This window comes from Mustela erminea, chromosome 7 (assembly GCF_009829155.1).
Source record: "Mustela erminea isolate mMusErm1 chromosome 7, mMusErm1.Pri, whole genome shotgun sequence".
Lineage (NCBI taxonomy): Eukaryota > Metazoa > Chordata > Mammalia > Carnivora > Mustelidae > Mustela > Mustela erminea.
This window is the reverse complement of record NC_045620.1, coordinates 134,747,167-134,759,904: the sequence shown is the minus strand read 5'-3', so window position 1 is coordinate 134,759,904 and position 12,738 is coordinate 134,747,167. Positions and strand designations below refer to the sequence as shown.

Below are 12,738 nucleotides of genomic sequence, written 5' to 3'. Positions count from 1 at the left end.
CTTTGCTCCCTCTACTGTGTTCTCCTGCCCTGGACCGTGTTTTTAATCATAAAACATTGCTCCCTGGCCCCGAAATTAATATTTTTAGTTCCATTTCACTCAAGTGACTCTGCTACTTGATATGCGTAAGCGGAGTATAGCATAAGAATCATTGGGCTTCATTCTAAAGCAAATCATAATTGGAATTTTGTGAATGAGCCTAGTGGGAAGGGTCAGACTTCCTAGTAGTTCACATAAATGTTGAGAATAACTTGCCAGGGAAGAGAACTGGTCAGGCAGCTGTGGCTTCAGATCCCATAGGTTAATTGAACTAATATGCTTTCTAGAGCTGGATCAGTGAGGTGCTGCTTCTGCAGACTTATTCTGGCATTGTAAGAGCTCCTGTCTATCGAGGGAGTCCTACATGCTGAAGTAATAACAGGAGATAAGCTAGTATGCTTTGTTTCACCCCGGGCCCGACGCTATTCGAAGAGCTTTACTGGGGTCCCTCATGTAGTCCTCGAACAGCCTTACAAGATAGGCCCTGACACTACCTCCGCGAGGGGATGGAGGCTGCGGGAGGTTTTGTAAATAATGTACCTCCCATGCCGCAGCTGGGACGGGCCGCGCTGCCCGTGAGACCGGGCCCGCCTTCCAAACGGGCAGGAATGACGAGACCTGTCTCGCTTCTCCTGTCAGGATTCTGGTGAACATGGATGATAACATCGTGAAGCATTACTCCAATGAGGACACCTTCCAGCTGCAGATCGAAGAAGCCGGGGGGTCGTACAGGCTCACGCTCACGGAGATCTAAGGGCACGCTGGCCCACCTCTCCCAGCGAGTTCAAGGAAGGTTACGTGGGCCTCACTGTTTGGCCCGCCGCAGGTACACCGCGGGTAAGGGTGGAGGTCAGCGGCAGGGACTCCTTGCGAGTAGGAGATGACACTACATTTGGCTCGTAGATCGCGTTCGACGTACCACCTCAGCATTTCCAGACGACAGAAATCCATACGCCATTATGTTTGAATTTTCGGATATCAGTATTCTGATACCATTACTTAGGATTAAAAGTGAAAACTGTGTTCTAAGGTTTAATAGACTCTCTGGGAACCTTTGGAATATCTGCTCCATTATTTATAAAACTATTGGGCTCTCTACCTTGTCTCTTCAATATTAGTGGGCCTGCTCACTAGTACAAGCCAGAAAAAGCAATGGGCTTGGGTTTAAGGATTTTGTGCCCTCGCCTGCTCAGCATAGCTCTGACTGCCTCAGGGTGGTGGCAGTGGCCTCCGAAGAGGCGAGGACTCGCCCTTTCTCCCTCAGCCTCTTGTCCTCCAGAAAACGTTTACTCAGATAGGGCATGTTACTGAATCTTCCTTTGCAACTTTCTTGAGTGTGTCAAAGAACTGAAATGGGTCACCGTGTGAATCAGTTAAGCTAACGCCGCGTTGTATATAAGTGCAATACGTTTTTGAAGGCCTGTGTCTGTAAATGTGTACATACGTGTCTTATACAAATAGATAATATATAACCGTGGTGTCTGTACATAGAGTGAAGAGATGCAACAAGGTCTACCTTGAAGACTTTGCCTAAATGAAAGGTTAAGTTATTTTCCGTCGTGTATACCAAGCAGATCGAGTACTGTGCTTAGCGGAGCTCACTGAAATGTTCCGGCGTGTTTTCCCAGACAGTGCTCATAGAGCATAGCAAAACCTTCACAGACGGCAGGGATTCTCTTTGCTCTTGAGAGGGTTGTTACTCAGATCTCCGCACCTGTAGCCCACGAAGCATAGGGGAAACACTCCTGCAGCTCCGCTCTGCTGCGCAGGCTCATGGCAGCCGTGCATACCTGCGGGAGTGGATATGCGGTCTTTCTGAAACGCGTGGCCTTGTCGGGTACCAGGTGATGCATCCCGACGTGGAGACCTTCCTTGTCTTCCTCCGGCAAGAAGTGATTTCTGGGTTACCGTGTTCCAGAGCCTTCAAGCTTTGATCGTTTCGTATGCTAACGATTCTAGGAAGCATTCATGAGTTTATGAGACCATGTGACTGTGCCAGGGGAGCATTTTTTGTAAACATGTTTAAATATATAAAGTACTAAAAAGTGTAATTTTATAACAAAATCACAGGGATCTCGGTTCAGGGAGCTAGAATAGGTCTATTTGTATAAGTAGGATTGATGGTTACATTTTTACATTAAAATATTCTAATGAAGTATGTGAACTAAATTGCTGGTTTTCTAAGACAAGATATCATGGGACACGGGTCATAACTATTTTATATTTTGTTTTATGAAATAAATTTTTGTCTCGCTTATTGTTTTTAATTGTATCATTGAAGATATATTTTAAAACCAAAGGGATTAAATTTTATATGTTTGTTTCATAATATGTCATTTCCCGTTACTCCATTTGATTTTATCCTTTCGTTGGTCACTAATGCAGAATGTGAGATCTTAAACTAGTAGAGCCAAAAAGAATCTCCTTAGTATTTTCTCAAACGAGTAGTCCTCTTTTCCTACATCTTAATTTTTCCTTACAGGTGTCTGAAATGGCCCAAGTAACTCTTAAATAAGGGAGACCTGAATAATTTTTAACCACTAAAGCTGAAGGTGTACACTTTTAGACCCTAAAATCTTAAGGGTTCTTAGCTTTTAAAAGCTTAACAGAAAAATGTTTGGCTTAACAATCTACCAAGAACGTTTCAGTTCATTAGACTTTCTAAATCAAACAGCTGTTGTAGCTTTTTCAGGTAATCCAAGGCCTAAAGATGACAGACACTGATAGAAATCTCTAATGACTACGTGGTCAGATTAATGGAGTGAAGTCCTGCTAGATTTCCTGTGACATCTGTTCATTTTCTGCTCTAAGGCTCCGGCGGCAGGTCAAGAATCTAGGGACAGATTCCGCTCCTGGTCGCTCAGCAGGGCCAGGGCCCAGCTCAGAGTCTTTGCTGGGCGCCACGTTTACCGAGGCTCCAAGTTGCGCCTCGGGTTTCCCTTGTCCCCCAGCGTCTGCGTTCAGCCGCGTCGCTCCCTCCTTTGGCAGCAGAAGCTCCCAGAGGAGTCCGGGCTAGGCCTGGGCCAGCAGGCGGGCTTCGCCTCCTGAGTGAAGGGAGGGTGCGCTCGGGGAGGCCGGTGTGGGGAGGCGGCAAGCGTGGGGCCGGGAGGAGGCCCAGGAGGTGGCGGAGGCAGGCCTGCGCCCGGCTGGGACCCGGGACCCGGCGCGGTTTCTAGGCTCCGCTTCGGAGGGCAGCGGCCAGCGGCGTCGTGCAGCGTTAGCCACAGCGGCATCAGCCCGCAGCGGGCGGTCCCCACATGGTCCCCAGCGGCGGTGGCCGCCCCCGGGCCCCGGGGCCGCATTTCCGCCCGCGCATGCGGCCCGAGCTGCTTGCGCCGCCCTCACCCCCTTCGCACCTGGAGCCAAATTTCCTCTTCGCGGTTCTATGAATGTGACGCAGGCGAAACAGGCAAACCGTAAGCGATGAGCATGAACGCTGAGCCCCGGGAGGTTTCTCCCCAAGCCCGCTGCCCCAACACCCGCAGGAGGGACGTGCCCGCGGTTCCTCGGGGCACACCGGGCGCACCGTCCCCACTGCAGGGACCCGCTGCTCCCTGGCCCGCGCTGCTCCCTTGTGGGCGCTGCTCCCTTGTGGGCGCTGCTCCCTGGCCCGCGCTCTCCCTTCTCCACCCCTGCAGACGTGCTCTTCCGATGCTAGCGCTGCAGTCGTGCCCCGTACCCCCTGGAAGCCAAGCCCACTGGCGGGCCTCCGGGCCGGGCTTTGCTGGGGAGCTGGGCTGCAGGACGGGCTGATGGACCTGTCCCCGCACACTTGACCGGGAAACCGCAGGGCGGGTTCTTGCCAGAGCAGCAGGAGCCTCCGAATTACGGAGGCGCAGGCCAAGAGCGTGGAGACACTGCCCGGTGGCCCGTGGCGAAACCGGTACCGTTCCTCCCCAGGAGCACGAGCGCCGGAGTCCCTGCGGCTCCCTGCTTCCCTGTGTGCCTCCGTCGGAGTGAAGCCCAGCAGAGCTGCCCGGCCGGCGGCCCGACTTCGTCCTTGAAGGAAACAATCCGGCCTCGTCCGGCTTTCCCGCTCCCTGTGTGCTGGGTTCTGCACAACCCATCGCCCGGCCAGCCCAGCCCGCTGGTCTAACCCCCTCCCAGACACTTGACAAACGTCCTCCAGTCCTCAGAGGCTCTCACGCAAGGGGGATATAGCGCCACATCACAGCCCACACTCCGGGTCAGGAGATGACACTGCCAGGAAGGGACAGACGCCTGCCACCTTCATAACATCCGAGCCGAAAAGCGGCACTGCTGCATCCTGGAGCTCGATGTCACCAGCAACCTCATTTCTTTCCTTCTTTGGGGACTCATCCTTGTTAGTCTCCGGATGGCTGCCAGCCCTTCCTCAGACTCCGTGTCTCCTGGTCCAAGTCCAGAAGGGGGAGAGTCTAGGCCCCGGACTCCAGGCGGAAGTCCCGCGCTTGCCTCCGATGGGATCGCCCCACTTACAGGCCACTGGGGAGTCCCCGCGGCCCCGGCCTGGAAGCCTCCCCACCTCCAACACAGCAGCCTAAGTAGAAATCGGGCCTTTGGGGGAACGGAGACGGGGCGGGTGGGGTGGCGAAAGGAGGCAGAGAAGTTTACCAGGCAGCGCGCCTCTGGTTCTCCGACTTCCGCTGCCGCTTCTCTGACCCCACTCTTGCTCCCGAAGTGTCACTGTCCCCAGGGGCCGGTCTGTGATTTCTCCTCCATCCTCGAGCCTAGGTCGTTGAGCAGCGACAACTCCCGGATTCCTTCCTCCAGCCTAGAGCTCTCCCTTCAGCTCGAGATCAGCCACCTCCTGGGTGTTCGCCACCAGGCTCTGCAACTGGGAGGAAACGCTTCCTTCTCCAGCACGAGCCTCTTCCGGGGGTTTCCGCGGCAGTGACCGCCCAGCCGGAAGCCAGTGGGCACCTTTGACTGCGCCGTCTCTCTCATGCCCGACCTCCAGTCAGACCTTCAGGCCTGGCGTATCTTCTCCAGTCCTCTCACGCTCTCGTCTCCGTGTTGCAACAGCGTCCAGTCCAGCCTGTGGCTCACCGGCCTCGAGGCCCTTTGGGCTCTCAGGCTCTCTTGGGTGTGGTCAGATCCTGTCAGGATAGACCACAAATGGCTCAATCCCGACTGCCCTGTCCGCATGCCCCCAGTCCCGGGAGCTGTCCCCGAGCTCCGAAGTCCTGCCCTTCATGACTCCTCTTGCCTTGTGCCCTTGTCTTTTCTGTTTCCTCAAGGTCTCCTCCTCGTTGGTTGGAGAATTTACCTCCATTCTTTTTTCTTTTTTATTTTTTTAAGATTTTATTTCTTAATTTGAGAGAGAAAGAATCCTAAGCAGACTCCACAGTGAGCACAGAGCCCAGTGCGGGGCTTGATCTCACAACCGTGAGATCATAACCCGAGCAGAAGTCAGAAGTCAGATGCTCAACCAGCTGAGCCACCCAGATGCCCCTCCCTCCATTCTTTGTAACTCCGCTCACCCATCGCCGCCTTGAGAACTCTGCTGGGCGCTTTCCTTTCTGCACATCCCCTATGGTGCCTCCATAGTGTCCTGTAACTAACTCCCTACTGAGATGTCTGACTGTGTTCCTCTCCACCCCTGCCCTGGACTGCTAGTACCTTGAGGACATGCCCCAGGCCTTTGCTGCTCAGCCTGTACCCAGCACAGTCTCAGCATAGAGAAGGTCACTAGCAAATGGCGATGCTAATTCTGTGGTTCCCCAGAACAGAAACCTTACAGCCATCACCAGCTTCCCTTTCTCTACACCCTGCCTCCAATCTCCCAAGAAAATCCTGCTGTTCCTCCCTTGAAAACACATCCAGAACACAGCCATCGCTTATGGCCATCCCTCACCTGGACTTGGGCAGTCGCCTATCTGGACTCCTGTCTTTCCACCCACGGGCACCTTCATTTTAGTCTCAATCTAGCAGTCACAATGATCTTTCTGAAACGTAAATCAGATTAAGCCTCTCCTGCTCAGAACCCTACTCAACCCAGAGGAAAAGCCCAGGTCCTTTCAGTGTAGACAGGATCTCTGCCACTTACCCTTCTGACCCTGCCCCTGACCAGTCTCCCCTCTTGCCGCCTCCCGCAGCCATCCGAGCCTTCTGGCTGTCTTGGAACTTCTCTCCCTCCCATCCGCTGAAGATCCCACACACTTCATCTGCTGAGGTTACGTGATGTGGACAGCAAGGGCTGCCCCAATCACAACCACCGCTGTCTGCCCTGTCTCGGTCACGTTACCAAGGAGAAAGATTCACATTTCATGAGCCTGATGGGATGTTGTTGACATTCAGAAGAAGATGAGTAAAAGGCTGAGTGTCAGGCTTGCCCTTCTCGGCAAGTACGTTTCACCATTTACCTGTTCGGAAAGACCACCAGGACTGTTGGCTTTCAGCCTGTCAGGGCCAGCATTACACTCTTGCTGCTGACCTTGGACTGGCCTGACTTTCCAGCCCTGAGTCGGTCTAGTCTGCGGACCTTGGCCCCCTTGACATCCACAGGACATGGAGTCCGTCCGCCCTTGGCGAGGCTGTGAGCAGGTGAGCAGGAAACAGCAGGTGCTAGTCTAGACACCGAAGAAGCGCATGTGTGCGGAGCGGAGAAAAGCCACAGGAACTCAAGGGCCCAGTGACCCCGCTCCCCACCTCCACCTCTGCCCCTGGCCCCAGGCCCCCTTAACCCCTCCGGTGTTTTCCATAGCATGCCGCTTTCTAACCTGCTGTGTCTTTTACTTGATGATTACACTCATGTTTACTGTGTGCCTTCCCTGCTAGAATGTTTGTTCCTTCAAGCAGAGCAAGGGCTTTTGTCTGACTCGTTCACTGATGAGTCCGAAATGCCCCAGGAATGGCTGGCACCTTGTAGACGTTTGTGTGGATGCGTTGTGTGAACCACATTCCATCTTGGCAAATAGTCCCGTTATAATAATACTCCGTCCTTGAATTACGATGTTTGAGCATGCCGTCTGATTGCTGTTGAAGTTCTGTTGATACGATGAGCAGTCATCATGGGTACCTGGCTGGCTCCATCGGGGGAGGACTTTTGAACTCAGAGTCACGAGTTCGAGCCCCACTTAAATAAAAGTTTTTTAAGAACTTAGTAAGAAAATTGGGGGGCACCCAATTTTCAGTTGGTTAAGCATCCGACTTGATTTCAGCTCAGGTCATGATCTCAGGGTCCTGGGATTGAGCCCTGTGTTGGGCTCCCTGCTCAGTGTGGAGTCTGCCTCAGGATTCTCTCTCTCCCTCCACCCCTCCCATCTCCCCCTAAAATAATTTTAAAAATAAAAAATAAATAAAGTTTCACTGACTGAAGAAATCAGTCAGTCCAGTGTTTCTCAGCAGCCCCTGGAATATCACCTGTTCTTTCCCGAATGTTCTCGTGTATGTTGTTACGAAAGAGGAGCTCTACCACTCTCTTTTCCAAGTTCCAGAATGCTGAGGAAAGAGAGTGAATCTGGTGGGTGGGTTTTCTTTTAGTGATTGGGCGAGAAGATGTGCCTTTCCCTGAGACAGCCCCGCAGGTGCACGCCTGTGCTCAGGTCTGAGTGCCCTTAAAAGGAGGGTCGTGTCAGGGATGGGAGCGGGCTGTTCTTCTGACCTCTGCTCCTTTCGGTGCGTGATTGTCCTGTTACTCTTTACAGAAAATTAAACCCAAAGCCCAGGGAAACCGCCTCATACATGAGCGCACGCCAGCCCGTGGGGGACCTCCTGAGGTCACACAGCAGGACACACAGTCCCTTCGTGGTTATCGCTCCACTTCTCGCCTGACCTGGCTTCTTCGCCCTACTGAAAAAAAGCATAATTTGCTTAATTTTCAGGAAAATCCTGAAACAATGCAAGATAACTGGTTTTTTGTCTTGTTTTGTTTTGTTTTACTTCCTATTTCCTTCAGGGATTTCCCTTCCTCTCTGCCTCCCTTCTTTCCTTCCTTTCTGCCTTAGTGTATGCCGAGACCTCAGCCATGGACTGGGGAAGTTACAAGAGGCAAAAATGCTGTAAGGACCCAGGCTGACTGTTACCTAGACTGAGAGGAAAGGCCTCTCTGGGAACAAGCATCTGTAGGAGCGAGCCCTGATTCCTTCTGGTCGCAGAGGTTTGCAGACTCCCCGGGGAGTCTGCCTGGGCCTCCATAAGGAACAGCAGGAAAGGGAAGTGCCCAGTGCAGGTCACCCACTGGCCGCTGGAATGGACACAGAGCTCTCGCCTCCAGTGAATCTAGACACACACCTTAAACCCATCACAAAAAGTAACTCCCAGTGGACCCCAGACCTAGATGCCCTTGGGTGTGTCAAGGACTTTCTAGCTACAACAACAAAGGCATCCACGACAGCAATCACAGATGAGCTGCACTTGACCAAGATGAAAAACATCTCGGCCATAGGCAATGTCAGGAGGAGAAAACAAGCCCCAGACTGGAGGAAATATTTGCCGAAAACATCTAATGAAGGACAGTTACTCAAAATACACAAAGAACTCTTAAAACTCAACAATAAGAAACAAACTACCCAATTACAAGAGGCCAGAGAACTTAACAGACGCCTCACCAAAGAAGACCCACGCGGCAAGTGAAAATCTGGAAAGACGCTACGTCACACGTCCTCAGGGAAACACACGTGAAAACGACGAGCTACCCCTGCATACTTCTAGAATGACCCCAGCCCAGACCAGTGCCACGACCGCATGCCGGCGAGGCTGGGGAGCGACAGGAACACTCGCCCACCGCCGGCGGGAACGCAGCATGGGCCGCCACTTTGGAATACGGTTTGGTGACTCCTTATGACACTGAACGTGCTGTTACTATAAGATCCAGCAGTCGTGCTCCGTGGTTCTTACCCAGAGGAGTTGAAAACATAGGTCCGCACAAAAACCCGCACACAGATGGTTCATAATAGCTTTATTCGTCTCTGCCAAACGTGGGGAGCAGCCCAGGTGTCCTTTAGTAGTTAGGGATATGCGTGAGTAAACCACGGCCCGTCCAGCCAGTGGGATATTTTCGGTGCTAAAAAGAGATGAGCTACAAGCCATGAGAAACACAAGGAGGACCCTCAGTGCAGACTTCCAGGTGAACTAATCTGATCTGAACAGACCCCAGGCTGCCTGATTCCAACTCCACCGCATTCTGGAAATCAAGTGCCGCGACGTACACAGTAAAGAGATCGGGGTTTGCTGCGGTTTGTGGGGAGCTGGTGAATTGCTGGGAGAGATTTTCAAAGCAGCGAGCACACTCTGTAGGATAGCCTGACAACGGGTCCATGTCCACACGGCATTCCAGCATCGTCCAGACCCGCAGGAGGTGTGATGCCCGAGAATGACGTCTAAGGTCGCTCTGGGCCATGGGTGATGGTGGTGTGTCACGTAGATTCGACAGTTGTGGCAAATGTACCCTCTGAGGGGGGCTGTTGATAATGGGGAGACACGTGTGTGTCGGGGAAAGGGTAGAGGGGAAATCTCTGTCCTGTCCCAGTCTGGCTGCAAACCTAACACTGCTCTGAAAAAGCAGAGTCTGTTAAGAATCCTTTCCCACACGCGTGCGCAGACTTGCTCCCCTGCAGGGCGAGGTACCCAGGAGTAAGGTGAGGACCCCGAGAGCCCAGCTGCCTCCATTTCTGACTCGTGTGTCTAAACCCAAGGGAAAAGAACACTCCTTCGGGAGGCGAGCAGGCCGCCTGTCCCAGTTCCCCGTCCCTGGGCAGCATCTGAGGTCACCCTGTTCCCCAGGTGGGCACTGGGGGTAGCCTGCATGACCAGATCTTAGGCTCAGCCATGCAGGGGGTTGTTGCTGATGGACTCTGGCCTCCTGGGACCTGAGGCCGGCCAGCTCTCGTGACTGCAGTCCCTCAACTCCCAGCGAGTCGGATGCTCCCACGTCCATGTCCCGCTGGGCCAGATCGGGCAGTGGACATCTTGTCCCGTGGCTGCAGAGGGAGCCTGAGGCAAGCCTGGCAGCCTGCACAGGTGGCCCTGTTGCCAGGGGCCAGCACGGAGCTCTTCATCTCTGTTTGCGTGCAGGTGGTGATAAGAATAAGCAAACATCCTGCAGACCACGCGGACCAAAGGGCTGTGGCTCCAGGGGCAAAGGTGCCCCAGGGACCCCTCCTGCTAGGAAGCCAGGCCCGAGCCTCGAGAAGCGCGGGTCAGAGGCAGGAGGGGCTGCGGCCGCAGCAAGGCCTCCCTCCACAGTCTCCTCCCGCCCTGCCTGCCTGGGAGGCCCGACGCTGGCCAGGCCTGTGTGAGGTTCTCGCAGCCTTCCCAGGTGGCCGGCAGCCAGGCAGGGGCTGGCCTCTGGGTGTCTGGCCCAGCTGGACGTCGGCTGCCTTCCTCCTGCTGGCCCTGGCGCAGAGCCCACAGCTGGCGCGACACTGAGACCTTTCCCCCACTTCCAGCTTGGGCCTCCAGATGATTCCAGGCCCCTAAAGTTTACAGAAGTCCCATGTCACTGGCAGAGGGCTTCCCAGGCCATTCCCAGCCTCCCTCTGCTTGCTCCAGCCTGAAGGCCACACAAGCAAGCAGGGAAGGGAAAGCCGGCCCCGGGGGAGGGCCATGGCAGACCTGCAGGGCTGGGGCCAGGCCGGGGCAGGATGAGGGCCCACGGTCTGTGCACTAAGGCTTCCCCCGGCACCAGCATCAGGTCAGCACGGGGCTCGTCCTGTCCACCATCGGGCACCTTCCCAACCCCTGAGTGTTGCTGGCGGGCGTTAGTCCTGAGGCTGGGCCTCACTGGCCCACTTTCTCTCAGCTGCCTGTGGGGTGCACCAGTCATCCTGGGACCCTCCCCGTGTCCCCAGCCTCCGTTGTCGGCTTCTAATCCCCTGGATCTCGAGCATCACCTTGAGGCGCAGCTGTTGGTGCTCCCAGCTGTGTCACTGCCCCATGGCCTTCCCGGAGCCCTCACAGCCCAGACACCAAGCTCAAGACTCAGTGACAACACAGGCAGCTTTCCCCGAAGAGCCACAGCGGGGTACAGCAGGGCCCAGGTATGAATGCTCCGGAGCCCCAGGCCCACATGGAGAAACGGAGGCACGGAGGTAAGCAGGGGCCCAGCTGAGCCCTGGTGACCCCCAGCCTCAACCCCAGGCCCTGCCTGGTCCCTGGAGCAAAGAGCTGGGGTGGGGTGGGGTGCAGGGATGCATGGGGTAGGGGCTCCCAGCCTCGTCACACCTGCCCGAGGGCCAGGAACAGCCACTTCCCCAGAGGTCACAGGGCCAGGCCCCAATCCCACCTCTTAGCGTCTTGCAGCTCCCTGGTCAGAAAGGGAATGTAAAGAGGCTGCCTTGTCTATGGTCCCTGCCCAGCCTCTCAGGGAACCCCATCTTGATCAAAGCCTGCAGATGCCCCCCCAACCCCCACTTTCTCAAAGTGCCTCCAGCCTGCTGTCTCGTCAGGCCTGGCAACAGAACTCTCCCAGCTGGACGGGGGCACCCCTGGAGTCAAGCCAGTGCTCGGGATGAGTAGAGGGACTTAGCAAGCAAACCAGGAGGTGGGGTCCCCAGGCCAACCACAGAGCCCTGGGGCTTCCTTCCAGGTCTCCTGGGTCTGCGCCCCTCCCGGGCCAGGCCCCTCAAGCTCCCCGAGCCGGCAAGCGCTGGGCCCCCTGCACCTGCCCAGCTCCCGGGTGGGCTGCTCCCTGCCTTTCTGCCCCCGCGGGGACAGCTCCTGGGGGCTCACAAGCTGTGAGGGGGTGTTGGCAGCCCTTATCTGGAGCGTGATAGGACGTCATGCATGGTAAGGAGGGCCCAGAGCTTGGGGGCCTGGGACAGATGGAAAGGGGAATCTAATTCTATTTCTAGATGGGTCCCGGGCACCCAGAACCTTCCCGGGAACTGGATGCCTGGGGGCTGCCCTCGCTGCCGTGTGATAGGATGGTCACCATGCGTTTCCTTAGCTGCAGATTTTGCAGTTTGAGGACAGAGTAGTGATAAAACCCAGCTCATGGGCTCGTGGGAGGAGGGCCCGGCCTCAGGGCCAAGCACACAGGCGGCGCCCGGAACAGCTCCGGAGCCGAGAGCAAGAACACGCTGTGAGAAGGATGGGGACACGGCACACGGACCCGCCTCGAGCTTCAGAGGAAGTGACTGTCGCAAAACGAAACAGAAGAGCACGAGCCCACGCGGGGGGACGCTAACCCAGGAGCACGTGCACGTTCGATGAGGAATCCGACATCACACAGGCCGTCGTCAGCACACTTAGGAATTACAGAATAAGGAGAGCGGCTTTCTAGCGGGAAGCCCGGCCCACGCCACCCCAGTCCCCCGGGTCAGGGGACGGAAACGATGACCGCCCTTCGCGCGGGAGAAAGCCGCCCTGACTGCGGGCTGGAGGCGCTCAGCGCACAGCAGCCTCGGGAGGTGCTCCCGCTGCGGAGGAAGGGGAGCCCGCGTGCGGCCAGGAGCGGCTTCTTCCCTCTCAGGAATCCCTCAGACAACCCCAGGCCTGATAGTTTCCTAAAACACCGTCTGATGCCTGCTCCGTGCCTCCCCCACCACCCACCTCCCACCCCCACCCCCTGCCAAGTCCCTATTTCAGCTCAGCAGTGTGGTAAAGGCCTGCGAGTGTAGACAAAGCCCAGGGCTCCGGAGAAGGCTTCCCAGGGAGCAGCTGGCATGGACACCGGCAGACGCTGGCCTGGGGCCTGGGGGAGGGACGGGAGACGCAGAGGACAGAGCTGCAGGGGAATGGGGGTGGCGGGGGGCATGGGCAAGAGCTCAGAACAGG

At 55.7% G+C, this 12,738-nt stretch overlaps 2 protein-coding genes across 6 annotated transcripts in view; both read left to right on the top strand.

Moving 5' to 3' along the window:
• The window catches only part of GRHL1 (grainyhead like transcription factor 1), a 52,892-nt gene extending 50,573 nt beyond the window's left edge, over positions 1 to 2,319 (top strand). For all 5 annotated transcript variants that reach the window (XM_032353345.1, XM_032353343.1, XM_032353342.1 and 2 more), the window contains exon 16: positions 679 to 2,319. In XM_032353345.1, coding sequence (XP_032209236.1) covers positions 679 to 793 — 115 coding nt within the window. In that variant the 3' untranslated portion in view covers positions 794 to 2,319. The remainder of the gene's footprint in view (positions 1 to 678) is intronic.
• Positions 1,813 to 7,138, top strand: LOC116596421 (small nuclear ribonucleoprotein-associated protein N-like). Its single transcript, XM_032353718.1, has 3 exons — positions 1,813 to 1,883; positions 3,094 to 3,455; positions 6,117 to 7,138. Exons 1-3 carry the CDS (start codon positions 1,813 to 1,815, stop codon positions 6,200 to 6,202), a joined length of 519 nt encoding a protein of 172 aa, XP_032209609.1. The 3' UTR covers positions 6,203 to 7,138.
• Positions 7,139 to 12,738: the final 5,600 nt, after the last annotated feature.

Bases quoted from the DNA above. Each gene is read 5' to 3' on its own strand.
- LOC116596421 (XM_032353718.1), top strand. From the start codon at position 1,813: ATGGCAGCCGTGCATACCTGCGGGAGTGGATATGCGGTCTTTCTGAAA. The intron at 1,884-3,093 runs GTGATGCATCCC...TCCTGAGTGAAG, and splicing joins GTGGCCTTGTCGGGTACCAG to GGAGGGTGCGCTCGGGGAGG. The intron at 3,456-6,116 runs GTAAGCGATGAG...CGCCTCCCGCAG, and splicing joins GCAGGCGAAACAGGCAAACC to CCATCCGAGCCTTCTGGCTG.